At 41.0% G+C, this 25,100-nt stretch overlaps 3 protein-coding genes across 3 annotated transcripts in view; 1 reads left to right on the top strand and 2 right to left on the bottom strand.

The window, feature by feature from the left end:
• Positions 1 to 863: 863 nt before the first annotated feature.
• LOC109484315 (2'-5'-oligoadenylate synthase 2-like) lies at positions 864 to 16,430 on the bottom strand. Its single transcript, XM_019787571.1, has 15 exons — positions 16,274 to 16,430; positions 12,670 to 12,828; positions 8,380 to 8,519; positions 8,038 to 8,188; positions 7,561 to 7,758; positions 6,383 to 6,499; positions 5,766 to 5,832; positions 5,043 to 5,112; positions 3,749 to 3,886; positions 2,961 to 3,154; positions 2,473 to 2,627; positions 2,135 to 2,268; positions 1,608 to 1,749; positions 1,243 to 1,437; positions 864 to 984 (listed from the first exon to the last, which is right to left on the bottom strand). The coding sequence occupies exons 1-15, from the start codon at positions 16,423 to 16,425 to the stop codon at positions 864 to 866; spliced, it is 2,133 nt and encodes a 710-aa protein (XP_019643130.1). The 5' UTR covers positions 16,426 to 16,430.
• A 1,400-nt stretch (positions 16,431 to 17,830) lies between these two features.
• On the bottom strand, positions 17,831 to 22,258 carry LOC109484563 (probable tRNA pseudouridine synthase 2). The gene is made up of 9 exons (XM_019787882.1): positions 22,143 to 22,258; positions 21,007 to 21,141; positions 20,461 to 20,580; positions 20,159 to 20,227; positions 19,912 to 19,973; positions 19,548 to 19,629; positions 19,220 to 19,292; positions 18,617 to 18,753; positions 17,831 to 18,165 (listed from the first exon to the last, which is right to left on the bottom strand). The coding sequence occupies exons 2-9, from the start codon at positions 21,131 to 21,133 to the stop codon at positions 17,891 to 17,893; spliced, it is 945 nt and encodes a 314-aa protein (XP_019643441.1). The 5' UTR covers positions 21,134 to 21,141; positions 22,143 to 22,258; the 3' UTR covers positions 17,831 to 17,890.
• Positions 21,931 to 25,100, top strand: part of LOC109484314 (outer dense fiber protein 2-like) — a 25,790-nt gene continuing 22,620 nt past the window's right edge. The window contains exons 1-2 of the mRNA XM_019787570.1: positions 21,931 to 22,128; positions 24,889 to 25,014. Of these exons, the coding sequence (XP_019643129.1) occupies positions 24,889 to 25,014 (126 nt within the window). The 5' untranslated portion in view covers positions 21,931 to 22,128. The remainder of the gene's footprint in view (positions 22,129 to 24,888; positions 25,015 to 25,100) is intronic.

The raw sequence follows: 25,100 nt of genomic DNA, 5'->3' as shown, positions 1-25,100 counted from the left end.
GCCTATGTAGTAGTTTTGCCTTGCCTGGTACTGCGTATTATTGTTGACTATCACCAACATGATAACGTCAAACAAGGCTGGTTTTTAACGTGATCCATTATGTACGTAAAAAGGTAAACAACCAACAACAGTGTATGTGGCCTGTAGTAACATGAATTAAAACATTGGTTACTTGCAAACTCAAAACCTTTGTAGGATTGTAATACAAATTCCACCCTAAATACCTACGGATGAGTAAGGATCATGAGATAGAAATCCGTAATAAAGACGCCATTCACGGTGAGAACGTTATATTTTTATTAGTCGGCTTTGAAGTTCAGGAAAGCATACAATACCTTTATTTATTGTTCCTTATCTGATTTCCAAATGAATATCAATTTACTTCAGGCATAAAAAGAAATTATTGATTAATTGCAACAAGAGGGCTTACAATAATATGCCATAGGTTTTTGTTTGATATATGGTAATATTACATGTAGTGTGTAATTTCTGACTTCTCGGCAAAAATTACAGGTTTCTTTTAGCATCACAATGCTTAATTTCTGACACTTTATCAACTTTCTTGACAGTACATCTGCCTAAATTTCCCGATCTGATCATGCACAATTGATTCACTACACACTGACAAACACTTCAACCGTTAAGTTAGGTAAGTTAGGTAAGATAATATGAATTAGACTATACCCAGACGCTGAAAGGCATTGAGGTACTAGTATATTATTGATTTAAAGCAGGGTACAAGAGCAAACATTTATGAAACCCTTGCAAATTAGTATCGTTTTAAAAACAGTTTATCTTGGCTACTTGTCAATTAAGCAGAGCTGCTGCTGGTCTCGGTGACGTGTACCAAACAATAACGATCCTCAGTAGAGAGAGAAGAAGGGTTTCCTCAGTGTCTCCTGTGCAGCCTGAGCCACGGCCGGCCAGTCCCTACAGCGGTCAGCCACGTTGTTGTAGGGGTTGGCGGGGTCCAGGATCAGGGGACTGCAACATAAAGATAAAAACATTCAAATTATCCTCTGAAATTCTCAGTCTTGCGGTTCATACAGTAGTATGACTTACTAGTGCTTGTCAATGATCTCCTTAGTGACAAGAATGGGATAAATTCGACCCAAAATGTCAATAACAGCCATGTATGTGTAATCAAAATTAACAATGGTTGTACTACATCACACAATCAAAATAAACAATGGTTGTACTATCGCTGATGAATTCATGTTAGGGCATGTTAGGAACACAAACCGTTTTCCCAGCATTGGTTGCGCTCGGCTGTAGGAGTAGTTTTCTGTCCAGTAGGCACAGATGCTGCCGAAGTTACTCAGCTTCTGCAGAACGGCCTTGAACGCAGCTGCCACTGTCCCGTAAGACGGCCAGGTGTGGATACAGAGGAGCTCCAGAGGGTAGGACGTGAGGCTGGATTCCGTCACGCAAGATGCCCTTGTTTCAAGCGTTAAGAAGAGTTATTAATTTGAGAGAAAACCTACTACTTTACTTTGATAAATAAATCAATGTTGGCAGGACTCTCTTGGTACAAAATACGACAATTACAATTCTAACTTGTCTGTGACTTAAATTTTCCTTTAGTTTTTCCTGAGAAGTTTACTCACTTCCACATCTTGACCAGCCGGATGAGATTCTTCACTTGTGGATCCTGATTTTTCACAAAGTCCCGCTGCAGCTCCACCAGCGCTGCTGAACAGTACTGCCTCTCACTACTCCTCAACCTGCCCATCATGGCGTACACCCCGTCTGTGGGAAAATTTCAAACTGTAAATTAGATGAATCGTTTTTTGTGTAGTTTCGGAAACTTTTGGTCACGTACTGTAGCATAGTCAGCTTGCAAACCAAGCAATCATTCAATAAGATTTTAAATATTGTCCTGCTGGCATTCTTTACGCAACGTTTCCAGATGATTTGATTTTGATGGCTTTTTTGTCCTATTCGTTGCATTTTGCTTCGATGTGATATATATATACACACACACACACACACACACACATATATATATATATATATATATAGATAGATATGTGTGTGTGTGTGTGTGTGTGTGTGTGTGTGTGTATGTATATATATATATATATATTTGGGCTCCTCAGATATGATTTTGAGAAATGAAGGAAAAGAGACAAACTTGGAGTTGTGTATTCTCCGAGTAGATCCGGTGCCAGAAGAAGGTCCACATCGTGAGACGCGTGGCCGGCCTTCCGGGTCTTCACTCTCAGCTTCACAGCGAAGCCGGTGCGACCAGATATCTCCACAGGGATGCTGGAATTGAAGTTCAAGTCTATTTCAATCTACTTCATTAGCATTCAATGAAGTACAGCACTCGGTATAGAATGTTCTTTATCCGAGAAAAAAAATATACATTTTTGGAATGGGTAGCATTTTTCCGCTAGATTTTACAGAATACTGTCAGGTCAAGTTTGACATATTGTAATATTTTTAAGATTAGGAATAGTTGAAACAAACCTGGAGCTTTCCAGTTGGTCTTCCATCCATTCGAGGAGAGTGTCTAGATCATCCTCGTAGTCATCACTGTCGATGGACGGCAGATCGGAGGTGAACATCACACAGTCGATGTCTGACTTGGACTTGATGGCGGTTCCCTTGCCGAGCGATCCACCCTTCATGTGTAAGAAACATGGTACATAGAATGTAATGTATTCCATCCTTATGGTTTTCACAAATGCCGAAAATAAACTGTTCTGTGGGGTTTCCATTTTTCTGCCTTCTTTGATACATTTCCTGGAGATTGTAGCGTTCTTAGGAGTTCCGAATGACATTTCATTTTCATATAAATTGTTAATGTATGCAGTCTTTTACTTTGACAGATATTACACATGTAGCCTATGTATAGGCTTTATCTATAATATCTGTCAAAGTAACGGACTGCATCCTACAAGGTTGCATCAAGGAAGCACAACTTAATGATTGCCATTATTTAACATTGTTCCCACCTTGATGAATCTGTTGAGCGTAAAGTCAGGCCTTCCCATGAAGAACGTGGCCACACGATCCACCACGTCGCTGCATTCTTTACGGTAAGACTCGTCCGTCTGCAGGTGTTGGGAGATGTATTCGTGGACATCACTGGGACGGTAGCGGTCCAGGAAGGTGTTCATGTTGGCCGGGATCGTCACTGGAGAGGAGGCTACATGTAGTGTGGATTAAGTTTGATTATTGTTTACTCTCTTTCTTGGTAATAGTTCTCTTTGACATTTGCAACATTTTTCTGTCGAAAAATGGTCGTCTGTATAGCTCAGTTGAAAAGAAAAAAATCAATTTATTAACTAACCCACCACCATGAGTAGTGTTATTCGCTAGCGGGACACAAATAAAACGTTATAGACTTCAAATGGTGCAAGAACCTCTACCTTTTTATCTAAATCACGAAACTATGTGACACTGTAACGCTTTCTTTCTTTTCTCATTGATAGACAGTGATTTAGTCTTGATGGTTACAAAAGGAGCCTATATATTGGAGATCATAATAGATATTGCCGGTCAAAGATGTATGTCGTATCAACAAGCCAATTAGCCAAACTGAGTAGGTCAACTGTTTCAGCGCAAACGCTTATGATGCATCTAATGAAATTGTTGGGGCCTTGTAAATCAATAATAAATAAAAATATCTTCACAAAACAGCTTTGTTTATGAACCAGCCTAATACTATTGAATCATTCAGGCAATATCTTGACTTATTGGATAACCAGGATTACAAACCTACTACAGAAACATTACCCACCTGCATAGTAATATCCACCACCACTGCTGCCGTGCTTGTCTCTCCTGTGGTCCTGCACCCCACGTTCCGTGGAAAAGCCGTCAGAGCAGATGCCACATTTATGAGGACCGTCTCTATTCTTTTTCTTCCCCATCTTCCCTATTTTGGATCCACGGAGACATGGATAATGAATATATATACAACAATGACATGTCTACAAATGCTTGCAGACACTTTATGGCGTTACAAATATACCGTAGAGGCATGGGTCAAGTGACAGGACCCTTGAATTAAAGAGTTGTATCCCAATTTTAAGATGGATATTAAAAAGATAGCTCCTTACTCGATGACACAATCGCCGATATCGATGACATCGGCTATCATGGCTTCTATTCGTTTTGAATAGTTTCTTGATACATCTAGAATTGACACATTGTTTTTATGTTTCTAGCTAATATGAGCAGTATTCGTAACAGGCATTTTGGTCGTTTATTTTAACGATGTGAGGTATTTCCAGCATTGTGTTCACAATGACGTGAAGTAACCCCGGACGCGTTGTTTGTACCCTGTATGCAACCTGATCTCTTCAACGCCCAACGTAAACAGCCAACTGACCGTTTCCAACCTGCTTGAGTAACTGTTTTTGGCGTATCTTATTACCTGGATGACTAACCTTCACCGACGCAACGGTACAAACATAGACTCAGTCGACCAACTAAGGTACTTCAAATACACATTTTCACCCAGAAACTGTTATCATTGGACATACCAGTGTACCAGTATCACTGTCCATAAATTTCAAAGGTTTCTCGTCGTTGCCCTGAAGCTCATATGGGCGGGACCGAAACTCTTTTGAAGTACCCTCGTACGTGGTGCTAAGCTTTGGCGCGAAATAACGTTTCGTCACAACACCTACATGTAGCTGGCCGCATATAATTATACCTTCTAACGGAAAACGTATTTTTGGATCAGTTATGGTCATGCTCTTTAGCTATCTTAGTAACGACGGCACTTTTATCAATACTAGGGAAACAGGACTTCCCTAACAAAATGACACACTCTGAATTACGAACTCCCTTGTTCAGTTTACAGCACAGACATGGCTGTGCACAGGGAAGTCACAAGGCATTGCGCGCAAAGGTAGCATAAAAGAGTAACGTACCGTACTATATATTATGCACAATGTACTCAGCTCCGCTGAACAAAATGAGGCTACACTTGAAATTGAAGGTATGACCATATCAGCATAGATTAGCAGTATAGAAAAGAATTAACTAGCGATAGCAGTGGATATGGTAAAACCTAGCTGTCTTACCTGTCGAAATATGAAGTCTGCAATTCAGAGCACCCTTAATACAGGACACGCCCTCGATGAAACGCTTGAGCTACCCACGCCTTTGCCTGTGGCAGGTACTAGCCTGATGTACAATAAGAAACGCAGGTGCTTTTATACCGAGTATGGCAGTCTGGAAAGCCCCAGGTATACGTCACCCCATAGCCAGGCTTCGAGAACCTTCCAGAATCGTTGCGCAATATTGCACAACGCTCGGGAAATGCGGGAAGCCCCGCCGGTAAGGTTACAGGTATACAGTAGCCGCTGGGGATTCCCCGTGACGTCATCACCCTGGCTACCGAGTTACCCATGATTCCACGTGGCGTCAGGGAAAGACGGAAATCCCCCGGGGGCCGGCCGTGCGTTAGTTTCGTAAAGGTCTCTGCAGTATTGGGTCACATATGCCTAATATATGGCTATCAACTATAATCATTACGAAATAATTGAAACCACCAAAGGAACCAAGTTCGCAAACAATTTTATTCACCATGACCTACTTACTGTAATGTAATGTATACGTACATGATATTCATCAAGGAACCCTGCGTATATACACATCACATAACAGGAGATCACACTGAGATGATTTGCTGAGCGCTACTTGTTTTAATTTATCAGAATAGCGTATCGTCTCTAAAACAAAGTCATCTCGTCGTGTTGTGTTGTGTACCAAACAGGATGACATTGTTACTCAAAACAGTTCACCTTCCTGAGCATGAGTCGAGCCACTGTTGTTGTCACGGGGGTTGGTCCACTCAGTGTGACGGTCGGCCTGAGACGCAGACAATTGCACGACGCTGCCCGCTATTAAGTTCAATTGTAATACAAATACATATTCATCTTAATCATGAGTTCAAATGATACTTATAAGAACATGGTAATATGAGGAATTACATATAAACTTTATTGCACAGCAATTGTACTAGGTACAAAGCATGGCATCTACTGGACATGTGCATAACATTCTACATATATAAACATAATTATAACAGTCTGTAGTATGGAAAAAGAATGAGCTTTTACAATAATCAGAGGAATTTCTAACGTCTAGACATCATTACATTTCCTATATATACCATGTACCACTTAAATTTGCTTTTCAATTCTATTGATATAAATCCTGGTATGGAATATAATAGTCCTGTATCAGATGATAATGCAGATTTTTACAGGTGCTTACAGTAATCAAACCCTGATGCGTTTAGATATCTGTGAGCTAAAAATCTAATAGGTAACCAGGGTAAACAACAGCTTATCAGAAATCCAAGACCACCTAGTCAACTTTCTGTGCAAAATGTGCCAGACAACAAAAATGTATCTACGTAAAGAAGGTTTTTTTCAGCGTTTTTTTAGCAGCATTAGCCACTCTACGCCAGTGCCCAAGTTTACAACATTTAACCACGTTGTTGTAGGGGTTGGCGGGGTCCAGGATTAGGGGCCTGCAATATATTGAGATATGCGATATGTGTGATATGCATCAGAATTTTTTTTCGTGGTTCAGGCTTTTCTGACATCTTAAGCTTTACCTACAAATGTGACTATGAATGTCAATATACTTATTATAGCTATCATACGAGACATACGAAATCGTTACAAAAGAACAGTGAACTAGAGAGGCCGACATTTGCTTAGGAGCAAATACAGCATATTTCAGTCCATCTCCCTCCCATGCAAAAGTGGACTATTCCAAACTTACCCCAGTGTAAAACTGGCAAAGATTCTCAAATAAATGAATTATATAGGAGCTATGTAATTGAGAACAAAGATGCAAGAACAAGCACATTGAATCTCGAAAGCTTTACTAATCTTATTACAGGTTTGCAAATACTAACAATGATGAGATTTGATACATTTTGAAGCTCTTAGGCACATAAAATTGAATGTGTGGGTCATTACGCATGACTTACGTGAATTGTGACCTCAGGTAACCCGCAATGGAACACGTGTTCCATGGCCAACGGCAGATGGAACAGCCATTCTTTAGATAGAACATGGAACGGGTATAGCACTTTTGGCCCTTTTTTGCTGAAAATAGCCATTAAAGTCCCCCAGATGAGTCATTTGGAAGTGGTGTATGCCAAATATGTGACTGTTATTCTGTAGACACATGTTCAAGGTACCCTTATACCGAATTTCAGATCATTTGGTTGTAAAACCAGGGCTCAGGATCCGAAAATCCATTTTTTGGCGAAAAATGTCCCTTCATAAAAATTTTTCAAAGGCATGTATAAAAAAGATGGAAAAAATGCCTGGGGGTATTGGCCCACTCTACCTCCATGCCGAATTTCAAGTCATTTGGCCGAATGATGGCTGAGTTGAATCCCTTTGACTGTGTGGCAGGAGAAGAAGGAGGAGGAGAAGAAACATCAGAGAACACAATATATTTCATCCATACCATGGTATGAACTGAAATATAATTAATTAGGACTATATTTGGTGTTATTTTTTAATTATATTAATGCTATTTTTTGTCGACAAAGATATGATTTGAAAGACCAACCTTTTCTTCACAAGTTTTTTGGGCACCACGCTTATGGGATAGTTGTAGCTCCAGCAGGCATTAATGTTCTTGTGGTCAGTGAGCTTCCTCAATACTGACTGGAATGCACTGGCCACATTCCCAGGGAAGAGACCGACGTGGATGCACAACAGTTCCAAGGAGTAGGACTTGAGTTTGCTCCACGGAGCACGAGATTTCCTGTTCCCAGGATAATAGAAAATGTCACTCTCGAAACGATTAGGGTACCTTAGTCAAAATGACTTTTGTAGTGTCAATAAATTTCATGTATCAGAATTGAGTAGAATTTGTACACCTTGCCATTGTTAATCCTGTATTGGGCATTGTGAATTAGGAATAATCATTCATAGACTCTGGCCGAGGGATAGGTACAAGGCAAACAAGTTTTGAAAGATTAGTGCATTAACATAACACGCTGAGGAGCACTGTTATATAATGATTCGTTGATATCCTACTCACTTCCACATCTTGACCAGCCGGATGAGATCCTTTACTGCTGCAGGCTGCTTTTTCACAAAGTCCCGCTGCAGCTCCACCAGCGCTGCTGAACAGTTCTCCCTGGCATGCTTATTCATACTGCCCATCTTCCCGTACACTTCTTTCTTCTTAGCTAAAGAGGCACAAAAAAATACACGCATTTTCGGCATGGGACAGTTACTCGTATTGTGTGTTATATATCTCAATTGTGCATTAAGTCATCAAGTTGATGTGCTTACCATATGATGATGTTAAAAAGTTTAGTTATTATTTACTTCTTCTTAACTTCATTTAAAAAGGAGTAAGACACACATTGATACTCACTGTCGGTAGGAACAGGTCCCATCAGGTCGCTAGCCAGCAGTAGGTCGACATAATGTGGTTCACGGTCTGCCTTCTTACTCTGCACCCTCAGTTTAACAGCATGTCCCGTGCGACCCACCACCGCAAGGTCGTATGCAATGCTGAAGATACATGTAATAAATGCTTAGAATTGTCATGTAATCCAGGTCCAATACCATCACTTTGTACTTTTCAATCTTTCAGAATCGGTAGAGATCCCAATCAGAGTTATTTAAATTTGATGATATTCTGTTAAAAACATTCAGAACTTTGATCCATTTTAAAGGCGGTGCCTGCTACATCCGTTGTCAATACGTGGGTATCCGAACATTGGACATTGAACATTCTCAAGTAGTTCACCTGTGCTTTGACTTTACTAGTGTACTCTCCAGTTTATCTAACTGTTGTTGTAGCTTTATGCTGTAGTCATCGCTGCCGATGGGAGGCAGCTCAGAGATGAACATCACAAGATCGACGTCAGACTTGGACTTTATTGCTGTGCCCTTCCCCACAGAACCGCCCTGTAAGTATATATACACTGTATACGCGAATCAAATACTAAAAGTACTCTGTGATAGTCAAATACTCTATAAATGATACTCTAAGAGAATGGGGCCGTATGTTTAAATAAATGTACTACTTCATAACAGTCAATGATTTTTAAATACATGTATATCTAAAAATTGCAAAGGTTATACCAGGATAAAGGATTTTTCCTTTCCAATTTGCAAACTTTCACTACTTTGCAATAAACATCTAGCACCATTATGAAACCAAATGATAAAAATCAGACTTTTGCCTTGCCACCTGCAGCATAGCCAGATTTTGCTGCCTGGTACTGAATATCTTATTACAGACAGATTACCTTGATGAACCTGTTCACGGTGAACCCCGAGTTTGTTTTGAAGAAGTTGGCCAGATGCTCCACCACGCTGCTGCACTCATCACGGTACGCTTCGTCCGGCTGCAAATGATGTGAGATGTACCTGTGGACGTCGGGGGGTTTACAGCTCTCCAGAAAGTCCTCGATATCTGTAGGTTCGGAAGAGGGAAATAAATAGCAGATAATGTTGAACATCATTTAACTGGTTCTTACTCATGCATTTTTATCCAAATGTGTAATATTTCATCGGTACATGTATGTGCATGACTTATACAACAGAGTTTTAATATAGGACACCAGTGATCCTGGTAATCATGTTGTCTCATCTCTCAATTGTTGTGCAATACATTCTATAAGTCATTAAATATATCTGTGCCCCTGAATCATACAATATTTTCGTCAATTCAAAAAACATTTAAGGATGTACCGGAGGATGAGTCGGAATCTGTATCATCGCTGTCGCTCTCGTAGCTCGTCGTTTTATCACCGCTGCTGTGCTTGGCTCTCACGTGTTTCTTCCTCTCACGTTTCGTGGGAAAACCTTTGGAGCAGACGTCGCATTTGTGTATCCTTTTTTTCTTCTTTTGCTTTCTCTTGGCTTTCTTGGGCTTTTTCACTGTTTTGTGGAAGCATGAAAAACACCAACGTAATAAATGGTGATAGATCTGAGTCTCCCTCCATTTCATATAATACCAATGGGAATCACTTTGTTTAGACCAGGATCCTTAGAGTTGATATCCACCTTATTCTATGTCTGCAGCATTGTTAAATGATTTTATTTTAATACTTTACCTGGCAGCCCCTTCCAAATGACTACGTACCATGCGTATTGGTTTCCTTGTGAATCCACAGAGACGACTCCCTTACGAAAGACCTCCTACAAAGACCAATATCACAGGTCCAAGAGGTGTCTAACGAGAGAAGGCTGTGCTTGTCCTCCTTGTGCGACAGAAGGGTGGACCTTCTATCGAAGCTTCTAGAGCACATGTCACAGGAACCCATCTCTTTTATGCTGGCAATCCAGGGCTGTACCTTCAGGTGCAGCTATGACAAAAACTGGAAAGGTTAAAAATCATAGATTCTGATTCTGTAGAACGTTTTGTTTTGCAACTATGTGGGCTATTGTAGCATTGTGTTCCCCATGACCCGTGACGTAACCCAGGACAGTCTGTTTATACCTGTTTGCAAATCGACCTCTTCAGAGCGTAACGTAAACAGCCAACCTCAGCTTATCTTATACAAACATAGACTCGGTCAGCAAACGAAGGTACTTCAAATAACAGTCCATATTTTCAGCCAGAAACACATATCGTTGACGTGGTACCATTTTGGAGTGCCCTCGTACGTGGTCTAAGCTTTGGCTCGAAATAAGGCTAGGTTGCATCAAAACACTGAGAACTACTGGCACGCATTCTTGGGTCGTTCAAGATCATGTGCTCAGTAGTGAAAATGGTGTCATTACTAGGGAAGGAAGACTTCCCAACAAATGACACGCCCTGAATTACCAACTTCCTCGTTCAGTTTACAGCGCAGACAGATGGCTACGCACAGGGACGTCGACGGCACTGTGCATAATCATAGGCAGCTTAAAACGGGGCACGTAGCTACATGTATTATGCATTCAGCTCCGTTGAATGAACTGAGGCTAACTTGCAATTGCAAGTGACACTTGGGATAGGTTAGCATAGACCACTATAGCACCATAAATTAAAGTAGATTGAAATAGCGATATCAGTGGGCATGGCAATACTTCTGCAGGCCATCTAGCATTCCTCATTTTCTGGAAGTAATGGGTACAGCAACTGCTCAAAATGGAACGAGTACAACAACATCTATCAGTCTTACTTGTTCAAATCTGAAGTCACGCTGGAATACAGAGTCTACCCTTGACGGTGCGTAACAGCTGCCCTCACCTTCATTTGGGGCAGGTCTGCGGTCAGGAACGCAGGTGTTTTACCAACTAGCCGTCTGGAAAGGCCCCACCCTTCGAGAACCTTCCCATATCATTGCACGCTAAGTTAATGCGCAACTCGCTGCTCGGGAAAGGTGAAAGTTCAATAAAGACCTACAAACAGTGGGGATTCCCCTGACGTCACAACTTACCCACGATTCCACACGAAAGACGGAAATCCCCTGGCCGTGCGATAGTTTCGTTAATGGCTTTAGTGCATTCCTTGGTCACATACGTTAAATACATATCTATCAATGATTTTAAATCACTGAAACAAAGGCACCAAACTAGTTCGTAATCAACCTTTATTCGCCGTGACCTGCTTTAATGTATATGTACATGGTATTTTTCAGCTCAGGCGGAGCCCTGCTTACACATACTAGTATATCACTTAGCAGGAGGCCGTTTACTAATTTTAGGCATATATACGCATGTATTGCATAGCAATTATCTCCCCAACAGCGTTTTATATGCGTTATCTAATAAATGTAAATTCTAACGAATTATATATACAGACAGGAAAATTGAAAACGATTATGAAATATTACTAGAAGTATGAATCGCTATTCAATGGCAGGTGGTCGTTTGGAAATGCGTAAAAAAGGAAGTCGCCAATGTCGTTACATTACATTCTGCATCTCAGGTACTTGGTGGCGCTGTTACGTCGTCGATAGGTTCATAACTTATTGTTTACAGAACCACGCCTACCTAGTTCTATGCCTGAATGGGTTAGGGTTAGGATCCGAGGCACGGTTTCCGGATAGTCTTTGTATGTATCCAAGAACATAGATTTGCCCCAGGCATGCATGGTTCTGGATACAGCCTCCTCCCCCCTTGGCTACAATATGAAACCCAGAGTCCAGCCGTTCCCAGAGCTGTCACATGGCGCTAACTGGCCGCACGTGGTCCGGGTGTGTCTTCCTGATGTGTCGCCGTAGTTTTCTGGGAAAGAGAAACTAAGTTATTAAGCATCTTTTTTGAAAACAAATAAGATGGGTGCAATTATTTTGGAATGAAAGAAGAATAGGCATGTGTAACATCTGCTAAAAGTAGGCAAAGGGACAAACTTATTTTCTAAAACAGGTGGGACGTCCAAACAGCACTGTGTCCCACAAAGGCAAACCACCTGTTGGAAGGTCTTACGTTACTGTACCATGCAGAGATGTAACGTTGCTGTATACGTACTTACTTACTGTACACAGGTAACACACCTGGCGGAACCTCTCACCTATACTGAATCACACACAGGTAACAAACCTGGTAGAAGCTACGCAGGTAACTCACCTAGATTGTATTGTACAGATAACACACCTGGTGGAACTTTTCACGTGTTTCACACACTGGCAACACATCTGCTCGCACCTCTTACCTGTACTGTACAGATAAGGGTTCTACCAGGTGTGTATCACACACAGGTAACACACCTGAAATCTCTCACCTGTACTGTATCCTGCCCAGACAGATGAAACACCTGCTGTAGCTGCTGGGTTTGTCCGGGTCGGGCGGCGCGTGTGTCCCATGATGCTCCAGGGCCTGCCCCAGAGTGAGGCTCTCGTGGTGACAGTAGCAGCAGGTGTAGCCCGTCATTCGCAGGCAGCTGATTCGGACAACAGGACATTGACATTGAGAAAAGTCATTAAAAACGTACTTTGTCTATTCTGGCGTTAAATAATCTACCTACTGTATTCACTTTGATTTTGATATACGCCAAAAAGATTTTAAAAACTATTAGTGAATGCATGTGTCAATATCATATGTCTTAAAACATACTAAAAGTTATTATTGATGATAGAAAAATTATGAAATTGTACTAAAGAGAGCATTGCTAAAATTATGACTTACATAAAACATCACTGCAGGTTCAATTGTAAGCAAAATATTTGTACCTATAGAAAATGCAGTCTTAACTTCCTAGATCACAACTGACATCAGAAAACAGTACATAGTACAGTACGTAGTTGAAGAAAAACAACAAGGTCAAATAGGCGCCGAGGCAAGACCACCTCAATGTTTGTCTTCCAGTTAGGTCTATTTGATGTTTCTGTTTTTAGTTACAATCAACAGTACCTGTCTACAGACCCTGTCTGTAACAATACCTGTTCAAACAACGATATGGAGCTGAATAGAACCACGTTGGTCTGACACTAGGTCGAGGTTATGTTTCATTTACATGATTTGAATTAGGTCATCAAAGAAAAATATTGTCAATGATAGCATATAAGATGTGGGAGGAAGGAAGGACAATAATCGTTAGAAATATCACAACGCTATTGATGCTTCTTATTAAGTTTGTTGTTGCACAACTTAGTTGAAATTGAAAGATGTCTCCGTTTAGGCTCACTTTGCTAGTTCCGATTTCTTTCATTCATCAACTTTGTCGAATGTTCGGCCACACCTTTGAGTCGCTTCACCTACAATTACAGTTATCTTTGTAGAGCAAACAAATTACTACAGTGAAAGCAACTCTTGGTTCTTTAGACCAGACAGAACCAGGCCAGTCGTTTCGCTACCTGACCCTGAATCCGCGTGTTTGTACGGGCCTTCATTCAGCGGCAAGTGCGTGGATGTCTGAAAACACTTCCCTGTCGTCTGAATGAAACAGTTGACAAGTCTCAAACAGGTTTTCATAGCTAGCCGGGCGCGACAAATAGTTCCCAAACATGACGACCGGACTGTGTAATTACTCCGTCGTCTCTCGGTCGTTAGCGCCTATCTAAAAGCCATTTGCGAGTCCTGTAAAAACCAGCGGCCTTCACACACACTCCGCCTGTGACTTACTGGACCTATCGTATCCAGAATCGTGCCTATCTAGTTCTATGCATGTATAGACTATGGTTAGGATAAGTCACGCTTCTGGATACTAGTAGTATCCGTGTATCCAAGAACGTAGATTTAATTGGTTCTGGATGCGCATAAGGCCCACTATTTAGGACCGTGCCTGAGCATGGCTCTGAATAAAGCACAGTTCTGGATAAAACACGGTTCTGGAAACAACAGGGGTTGACTTTGGCCAATTAGCTCTTCTGACATATCTAATTCCGGGCTGCATGTATTTACTCGGCAGAGACTTCTTGTAGAGTCTTGCGATGTACAAAAGTTAACTAACGACGTAAACAAGTCAACAATTAATACACGCTTACCATAAAATATAATCTTAAAACATCATCATGTTTACACACATACAGACCGTGAGTGTTTGTTACCCCAGCGACACACATCTAACATGACAGTATGATAAGGTCCTGAATGAAAAGGTCAATCTCGGAGGTTTTGGGAGGCGGCACATGAAAGTACACACCTGAGCGGCATAACTCGGTTGCTAGGTTACCGCACGACCTGGGAACCATCTTTCCCGGTAACAGTTTCCCAGGCTCTACTACGGAACACAAAAATGTCTCGAGGCGGCATTACATGTGCTTGTGTACAAAAAACGGCCAGGTTTTGTAGTTTCCATGTTCGGTCACGATTGTAAGAAACCCTTAACAATAGTCGTCCTTAAGGGGTACCCCCACACGTGGCCGGACCTTAGCTACCAAAGAACGCCACGTTCTGTGGTATTATACACTGTACAAAGGTATAACTAAAGTCTAACTCGTGTAAAGTAATGCCAATTTTAGCCTAGATTTGTGGATGATTAATTTTGCAGAAACGAATTTATTGCAAGCTTAAGACGCACTAGAAATATTTTTTTTAAATGACGCTATGTAACAATATGTTAGGTGCGGCATGGAGGTATAAGTTTTCCTTCTAATTCTGTGGTTCGGGTGAGTCACTCAGAATTGAAAGGAGATACAAAAGTACTACAATGAATGTTAGTTCTCCCTACCTGCTAATCTGTTACGTTGTTGTGCGCTTTTAAAGGTTCTTTACTGGCTACAATCACACGATATAGATCTCGAGCCTTGCTTTTCCGAGAACAAAACGGTTTCTACACTCCCAGGAACAAAGCGGTGCGTGGGGCGAACAAAAACGGCACTTCTTACAGGAGCATTAGGGCAGGGAAATCTCACACACCCGCCCAGACTAGCTGGAACCATATCGATACCCCCTCTGGCAGGTTGATGAAACTTCCTTCCTCATACCAAAGCTAGCCTGCGTGCTGATTTGTAATAATGGAGATATATATATGGTTGAGCTTTTTCATGTAGCTTTTTATCTTGCGACCGCCATCAATAGTAATCCAAGGGCTATACTGAAAACAACCGTTAAACAGTCATTCAATGCCGGGGCCGGTTATATGCAAGACTACAACTACTAAAGGAATGGGAATTCGCTATTTTCCTGCTTTCGATCCACATCAGCCATTAAATCAATTTTGATATTACTAGGAGAGTCAGGTGTAAAACCAAAGACGCTACATGTACAGTACTTAGTACATACATATTGTCCTTGGCTAAACCGAATAACGACCACAGACCATAGTATAGAGAGCGGGCATATTCGTCTTACGATAGGCTTGTAGCAGAAAATTGAGAGTATTATTCGGATAGTCGTGGAACTTGTCTTACAATATTCAGCCATATTGTGACGACCAGGGAAAGGGCCCTTGCTGAAATATCAAAGTCCTTGTCGACGGCAGGTTCAGTCACAGGCTCTCTAAAAAATTTTACCACCCACAAAAAAACGTCCTAGCTGCGGCGAATGTGACCGTGCCTGATATGATTAATACAGACGCATAGAATATTCTACTCACCCTTCTGAATTAACCTAGATAATCCCTCTAACAGAGAAAGTCGGAGACTCAGGTAAGTAAGTGCTCACTGAGTCCTACTCTATGATATGAACACCGCTGTGGCAGGGCGAAGTACAGGTCGTAATTAATAAGATGATTACAGTCACATGAACATGTTTTACTCACCTTTATGAAATAACCGACCCACCAAGTAGGAATAAAATCCCTCTAACAGAGAAACGGACGAGACTCGGGCAATGAGCTAGAAGTGCTCAAGTCCTACTCTAATTGATATGAACACCGCTGTGCCATGGCGAAGTACTAGTCTTAAGATGATTACACACACAGACACAAAACATAATTTACTCACCTTTCTGAAATAACCGGCCCACCAAGAAACGGACGAGACTCAGGCAAGGAGACGTGCACACGTTCTACTCTATGATTATGAACACCGTTTAGCTGTGTCAGGGCGAAGTACGCCGTACTTGAGGTTTGACCGGCCCGCCAGCCCGCAGACATGTGCACACGGAGCGGACCTGAGGTTACCTCCGCGTCTCTCACCGCTGACAGGGGTCGCGTCAGGAACGTTCCACGGCTTGTCGCGAGTCTCTGTTGACTTTAAGTCCAGCCTAATTGACGACTCGAGTGAAAAAGTATCATTTAAACGTGGCGAGTTGGGTTATCTTTAGCCCAGGACAAACCATTGGTCAGCAGACCCTTTGTGTAGGGCGTAGGGCTAAAACAAGTTAAGATGCTGTTTTGCTTTCTTGTATGATTGAAAGTATAGACTGGGATCTACAAGGATCCAGAAGCGGCTTGAGTAGAAATACAGATGACAACCCAGGGGAGTTGGTCCGCTAAAGGAGCACAGTTTCGGGAGCGGCAAACTGTACTCCTTTAGCAGACAAACTGATTTGACATGTTAACAAACAATCTATCTGGCCAATTTCTACTCTTTCTAGCCGAGGCAGAGGCTATACATAGACGTTAAAATCAATTTTGTGAAGAGCAAACAACATACGTACAACCCAACAATACAATTCCTCTGGCCTCCTTGTCACTTTTAACCTACATGTATTTACATATCGTGGGGGGTAGACTGTAGCTACAATGGTGTATAAAAAGGCTGCTGTGTTGGTACAAAGTGATACTAAAATTAACCAAAACGCCCGACACTGAAATGACTAATGAACCTTGTAACACAGTCTTAACGTACTTCACAGCCGTAGGAACAACGCTTCTTAATCGCTCTTGTGTTTTGTTAGGTGTCGAGCTGAGGAGCTGTTCCAAGTAGCGTCTATTGTGGTGCGGCGTCCCGCGCAAACTTACAGTAACAAAGGAAATGAGCCGTGCAGTTTGAACACACCTGCCCATTACCGCAGACGCACTCATTAAACTGTGTGTACATAGGGCCGGGCCAAGGTAATGTTAGGAATCACATCCGCAGTCAAAGTGATTTTGTTTTGAATACTAGTACCAGAATTTCTTTGAGATACATGCAGAAAGGACATGATAAAAAGGCTCACAAAATCCCTTTAAGATAGTTAATTGCAGCTTTCATGTTGTACAGCATTTTATATATATACATGTACATATTCAAATATTACGGGGGGAAAAGGGAAGGTGACAACTAATACAGAGCTCCTAAATCTCACTCTGTTGTAGCTTTTCCTGTGTTCAATGTATCAAAATGGGATACATGTGTACCTAAGGATGTTTCTATGATGTTTGTATTTGATTGTATTGCTAGCAACATCATTTTAAAAATGTAGGCATATTGTTTTTGCCCCATCTTGTTTCCTTTTCATCATTTTTAGCAACAACATCTACATGGTTTATCATCTGTTTTCCCCATCTTCAGTCTCACTGTTCTTCCTAGTGAAGTTGTCCTCAGGTTTATTTTCTTCCACCACACTAGATGTCTGGATCTCTTGATGGGTTATGGTTAGTATCTTAGCAACAACATCTACAGTATCATTGTTTGTCATCTATCTTCCTCATTTTCACTTTCAGTGTTCTTTCTACCAAAGTTTCCATCAGGTTTCAGTTTCTTCCATGACACCAAATGTCTGGATCTCTCGATGGCTTCTGTGATGTACTCATATCTGCAGTGTTTAATGAGAAGTGCGTCCTCTGTGGTGAAGTATCCGTCCCGAGTTCGCCTGACTTTCGTGGACACAGCGGTGGACCTGAGCTCCAGTCCCACGTCATGGATCAACTTCCTCAACCACTGCTGGGTCTCATGGACACACTGGATCTCTGGGGGAATTAAATACAGAACAATAGTTCAAGTGTGGAAATATATAAGGATCCCTTGTTTATCTAGGCATAAATAATATTATACAGTCACTGTTAATTTGACACTGTACACACACACACACACACACAAAGGCAAACACATGCAAATAAAAACAGCCCTTGTTTTCTTTCAGTTCAGTACTAGTGCTCATATCTTTGAAGTGTATCCTTATGTTAGAACAACTTATTATAAAACATGCATGATTGTTGTTATTTCTTAGCCTGGTTACCAAACCTACTTTGGCTGCTCTTTTGTCTCTTCACAGGTTTGGTAACCAGCCTAGGTCACGGTGCCTAGGTCTCTAGAAAACTTTTGCATGACCTTATACAATGTATATACAATTCAAAACATTGAATGTATTTACATAATACATATCAATACACAACATGTGGCACACTCCAGCGTACGTACCCAGAGTGAAGTCAGGTGGTCGGTACTCCAGACACCTCATGGCCAGCACCAGGGGCGGGGAGGTCATCCGAGGTCGCAGTAGACCCTGGGACGCTAACTCATACGCCTCCTGACTCTGGATGTCTACTCCGGCATATCTGTTCATACAGGGACAAAACAACACTCATACACTAACTCATACGCCTCCTGACTCTGGATGTCTACTCCTCCATATCTGTACATACAGGAACAAAACAACACTCATACACTAACTCATACGCCTCCTGACTCTGGATGTCCACTCCTGCATATCTATACAGGTACAAAATAAGACACTTGAAATTAAGAAACACTTAACTGCTTGATGTTATATTAACACTTCTAAAGTCAGAAATACTGCTATAACTGAGAGAAAGAAAAATGAGATAACAGAGCGAATAGTAATGTACAATGTACTACAAATGAGCCAGACATTCAACTTTTACATACAAGTAAAAAAGTAGGGCTTGTTGAAACTTTGCACTAAGATTCTTGTAACAACAACTTCGACAGTTTGAACATTACTAGTAATTTGACCATCTTGAGTTAGACCAGGGTAAAACAGAAGGCTAACAGAAGGCTTACTCTGTGGTGAGGTTCTGGTGGCTCCTCTGTAAGAAGGACACAATTCTGGCCAGTTTCTCACCACTGATGTGATCTGGAGAATGATACACAGAACATTAGTATCACACTAATATCATGGGTGACAGGCTTCATCCACAAGACTTGATAATCAAATCTATTCAGAACAGATAATGCTCTAACATATGTGCTGTTTGAGCTCATACAAAGAGAGGGGAAGTACCACAGACAATGACGTGGGAACAAATACATTGAGCTCAGCCTCAAATGGAGGAATTGAGAGCCTTGGTCAACAGAAACTTGGTCAACAGAGGAGAACAGAAAGACCTACCATATGTTGTCCTCTCCACCACCTTCCCTGACACATCATGGTTGTCTGTAGCCAGGCCAAACCTTCCCTCTACTATGTATTGCTGAAAATATAGAGACATCCTGTCAGTACACAGCAAGTACACTGCCCAGTGCAGTAGTGCTTACACTTCTTCTTGTACATGTAAACATCCCAAGTATTGGAACCATCTTCGGTACTGGTAAATGTGTGCAGTGTGGCCAGGAATTACACAAACATATTTCTACCTTCACCAAGAAAATCATGATTTCATGAACTTCAGCTACGTGTACTAACAAGTACATGTAGTTGACAGTCAGTTTTTCCTGCACCAATGAAACACTTTGATATTAAAGAAGAGACTTACCCTGGAGTAGTGAGCATGGAACATGGCACGGACCTTCTTTATACCATCCCTGATTCCTAAAACTGGAGGAGCAGCATTTCTTTAGTCATTTAATAATGCATCCATTGGTTTTGTTCACTGTATAACATTCCACATTAGAATTAGGAGAAAACTTTTTAAGGTAGCTATAGAGCTTAGAAATAATCTCACACTTGGCAAATCCAAGAGCTTGGACCTCAGTACTAAAGTAACATAAAGATGTTCTCACCTACAACACCAGAGGAAAGTCTGTCCAGAGGGAACTGACTGAACATTGGTACTTTCTCATGGCCTTTCACTGCAACAGCACAAATGCAAATTAATCATACCCAATATGAATCTGGTTAAGTACATCTATACAAGTCTTCTTCTTTCCCGTACGTGCACAACCTCAATAAGTTGAGGGCTCCGGCACGGTGAGGGGTAGGGGTTTTTGGTTTGGATTTACAGAAGTACAGAAGTAAATTCAGTAATGTTCATACAATGACAAGACTTCTAAAGCTTCTGTAAAAAAATTTGTAAGTTGCTGACCTAGTGGATGTTTGTAGAGTGATGGGACGTCTACCCTGGTGAGCTGGTTTGGGTCCTCAGGAGAGGGGAGTAGCCTGTAGTCATGTCTGTGTGGCACCCAGGGGAACGTCGCTGTGATCTCTGTTCAAACAATAACAGGGAAGGATTAGACACTCATGTCATCTACACTATACATTCTACTCTACTATACTCTACACTTGGATGTTGTGACTAGTTGTGTCAAAAGTGCTCTCTAGTGGTTTATTGCAAAACTGCAACTTACTAGTACAAGTACAGAGATAAATACTTAGCTTATAGGCCCAAAGTTCTCCCCCTCATGCAGTGCATCAACCAAATCAACAAGGAAACTGCAAAATCACATCCACCTCCTTGATTGAAAATTACCACCGTTGCGCTGTTACATGACTGTTACTTAGGCACTGACAGTAGAGGCCTTTAGAAGTTAAGTGCTGGACTGGCAGCTGCCCTGCCATGATACTTCCCCATTGGAGCAGTTGTTAGAGGTAAATAAGCACATGTATGTCAGTAAGAAGCAGAAGATGTTACCTTTCCCCAGGTTCTCCCTGATAGTGTTGATCATCTTGTCACTGCTGAGCCCCGGAGGTTTGTACACAGCAAACACTCCACTCAGCCTGGAGGCCACCTCCGCTGCTGACTTGGTCGTCTGGAGCATGGTCACTGCTGGGGGGATATAATGATGATAGGATGTTTGTTGATGATGGACTGATTGAATAACAAATGCTACTGGTACTTTGTACTACATACTGTCTAGTAAATATACTCCCCCTCCCCGTTCAGGCGAAGGAGCTTGTTTATAGACCTTGTTCAACATATATCTTTTATAACTTTATGATATTCATGTACAGATGCATCAATTATATTAAACCCCATGGAAGCAACACAATTATAGGGACATCCCTATTCTCCTTGGTGGAAGAAATATAATTATTGTATGGAAGCCAGACATTGTAGGCATGTCCCTATATAATGTCCTTGGTGGAAGAAATAATATAATTATTGATTGGCTACAGAAAATTTTATGATGAAACTTGAAAGGGGAGGGGGGCATGCTAACAGACAGCAAAAGTCTTGCACATTACATGATGTGTGTGGTATTTGGAACAGAAACGGATGGTATATTGTAACATACTACTCGGTTGAAGTGTTCGCATAATAGTCGACGATAAATTGGCAGATAAACGGAAAGAATACCTTTTAAAATTGTTTTCTTTTCCCTCTCACAAATTTACCATGGGCGCCGCCATCTTGGCCGCATTGCATGGCGGGAAGTCTGGGTAATCCCTCGCCTTTTTATCGTTATAAACAATCCCCACGCGTTAGAACTTATCATATTATTGCAAATTTGAATATTTTCTGCATATTGATACGCTGTTGTCTTCTGTTTTGGGTATATTCCCGTAAAATCGTTTGAAATTCCAAATTCAAATTTAGGGCTAATGACGTCACGGCAAAATCGACCAATCAGCGTCTATCCTGGGGCGTCCCAGCTGTAGCGGTAAAGAACAACCTAAAAACGAGTGTAGGAGGGTGTGGAGCGTTGTTTTGGGCCGAAATTGTGCAGTTTATGTCGCCTGTGATGTATTTTTGCGCCAACTAACGGCACCAAGAAGACAACCAGGTTTCTAGGAGAGTCTAGACACACCCAAGGTAAGTGAAATGACCTTTCCGGCGGCTCCTAACTGTGTATTCTCCAGGGTGAAACTCATCGATCAAAGTTAGACGCGCCGCGGGTCACCTTCCGATAACGTGGTCATCGCTCCGTTTCCATGGCGATTATTTCTCCCTTATCGAGCGCTACTTGAACAGGATTAAGGTCTGGGGAATGATATTCTGACCTTGATCTTGTAGGGTATACATTAAACTGCACTTGGCGTAGGGTTTTGCGTCGTCCAGACGACACACCCATCTTTCACATGATTTTTGTGCGTTGGCGTTGTCTGCTGTCTAGTAGTACTAGCGCATAACGTTACTACAAATTAATATTAGCAGTGGCGTCTAGAGCATAATATAATTTATACTAGCATTATCGTCTTCTAGTTCATTTCCTAACTGTTAAAGAGACTGATTGGAATGTGGTGTATTTTATGTATTTAATTGCCCTTGCAATCCCTTGTAAATAAATTGTAACAGTCCTTGTAAGTTGACACAGCAATATAACTTGCCCAAGACAAACACCTACATGTTTGTGTAGTGCTTGTTTTTGTTACGGTTCAATCAACAGTCTAAACGGACCTGATGTTTTCTTAATGATTTTGTGGTAATCCAAATTCCAACACATCAAAGCCAGAAAGCCGTTCATGCCATAAAACTTAAAAGTCACATTTGCTAAAGCCCATGTTGGTAAATATTATAGCTAATAAAATTGGTTTGTCTGTATTGTGGCATTTTCTCATTTTCCTAAAGTATTTGACAGGTTTATATTTTACAGCTTCAGCTGCTTTATTAAAAGTAGTAACATATGTTACTACTTTTATTAGTAGTATGATTATTTATTATACTGCTACTTCCAATCTTGTTGTTAGATGTTAAAAATCATTTCGGATTAAATAAAATCTGGCTCCACTTATTAATTTTGGGATGAATTGGTTTCCAAAAATACCTTCCTGTGTTCAAAAATCTATTCTGGGCACTTATTTTTAGCCAATGGCTAAATTACAATGAGAAATAGGTCTTCGTAATAGAATAGACAAAAGCAGATGTACATGTATCCAGTAGCCCCAGGCCATTACTGAATAATTCAGATGACGGGAGTTCTCTTTCAAAATAATACAGAAGGACTGTAACAGATGTAAAATGCGGCCCTCCGCCCATCATGTTACCTTCCGTACATGCACACCTGACAGATGTGGTGTGGTGGGCAGTTCATCTTTGTTTCCGCAAGGTCATATGTGGAATATTCATGCCGGGGCGCTTTGGGGGAAAAGCGTTAGATCTCAAATGTTCAAAGTCAAGTTGCCGTTTTCAAATTAATCAATAATAATATTATATATAAATATAATTGGCTATCTTTCTGCAGAAGCCTAATGAAATACTTTAGTAATTATTTTTTAGAAAATCAGTAATGATATATCTGATAATCAAATTTAGAAGACTTAAATGTTTTCTTGTACAAACTGTAGTACATGTACAGTATGAAAATGATGACAACTCCTTACATATCATAACAATAATTTCATAAACTCAACTTTAAATTTGGAATTGTTGATCTATTTGCCTGTTTTTACACAAATATTACTAATAATATATAGTAATAATAGTAATGAGTAACTGACACAGATTTTTCAAGCACAGAAAACCCCCTCCCTGGCCCAGATTCAGGTACACTTGTAGAGCAGCTAGCCTAACATATGGCATCAATCATAACCATAATCATAATCAGGGCAAATGTTCAATGTAATATAACTGCCAAATCCCAGGCAAGTAAACTCCATTGATGAGGCCTTCTGTAACATTTTAATTAGTTCTTCCAGCACGCTCCAACCCTTGTGGGCGATTTCTCATATTGATATTGATTGTTGATATTTCAATCAATATTGACTGTAATATGCAGAATAATAGTCGAGACATTAATTAGCCAAAATGTTAGCAAAAAGCTTATTGGTCAGTTTTCAGAAATTCTGAATTGTTGCCATATTTATAACATGTATATTATATTATTGAGGGATGCCCCAAGGTAAAGGAAGGTAATTTTATGCGTACATTCAGTGAGTGTATTTTCAAGTTACCGGTAAGTTGTGTTCAGTTCACTTAATCTAGGCTCCCTGTAACATGTTACTAGAAGTACATACATGTACATACATACAAACGTACATTAGAATAATATGAAACAGAGAGGGTAATTATTTCTCGAGGAAGTACTGACGCATGTTGCCACCATGCATGGCTGACTCCTGAATGATGTTCACGGTCGTTTAATGCTGCAAGGTTGACGATGTATTAAGTTGGAGGGCGTAAGAGTTGCGATGAGCACAATCCCTCCATTACCGTGTCTGGCAGGTCAGATGATTTTGTAAGCCACTATCTCTGGATCCCCTTATTCAGGATTGATGTGGAGCGAAGTCTGAACCTGTGGCCCTGGGGCATGTACATGGATGACAAGTGCCATGTACATTGCCACATCTCAAAGTTCCACGTGGGGTGATTTATAATCATAATATTTGTAGTTCACATGCTATATATGCCCAAATTTGATGTTCTGAAACAAGTTTCTCATTTTACTGCCTTCCCCAGAAGGGTTTTCGGTTCGGCCAATGGTGGAGTGTGTGTGTGTTCAAAACAATATTGTATTGCATTTAATTTGTAATTCAATTGACGATGAAGACTTCATGATTCTTAAAGAGAATAAACGTGTATCAGATCTGTAGCCTTGTGATCTCTGAGGCTCTATAATTTCCCCTCCTGTTCCAGATGTCCCTAGGCCGTACCATGGATGAAGGTCGGACCTCGCCCATCCATGTTCACGTAGACGAGGAGACACCTGTACACGTGCACGTCAAGAAGGGGAAGAAATCTGCCACTGCAAAGGCTGTAGATGTACGTATTATTTTAGTTTACAGGAAAGCTAACAATTCTTTTCAAGAGCGCTGATGATGACTTGCCAGATTTGTTTAAAGGCTTGA

This window comes from Branchiostoma belcheri, unplaced genomic scaffold (assembly GCF_001625305.1).
Source record: "Branchiostoma belcheri isolate BF01 breed outbred unplaced genomic scaffold, Haploidv18h27 scaffold7, whole genome shotgun sequence".
In the NCBI taxonomy this organism is placed as follows: domain Eukaryota; kingdom Metazoa; phylum Chordata; class Leptocardii; order Amphioxiformes; family Branchiostomatidae; genus Branchiostoma; species Branchiostoma belcheri.
The sequence above is the reverse complement of the archived record's forward strand: the minus strand, read 5'-3'. Positions and strand labels throughout refer to the sequence as shown.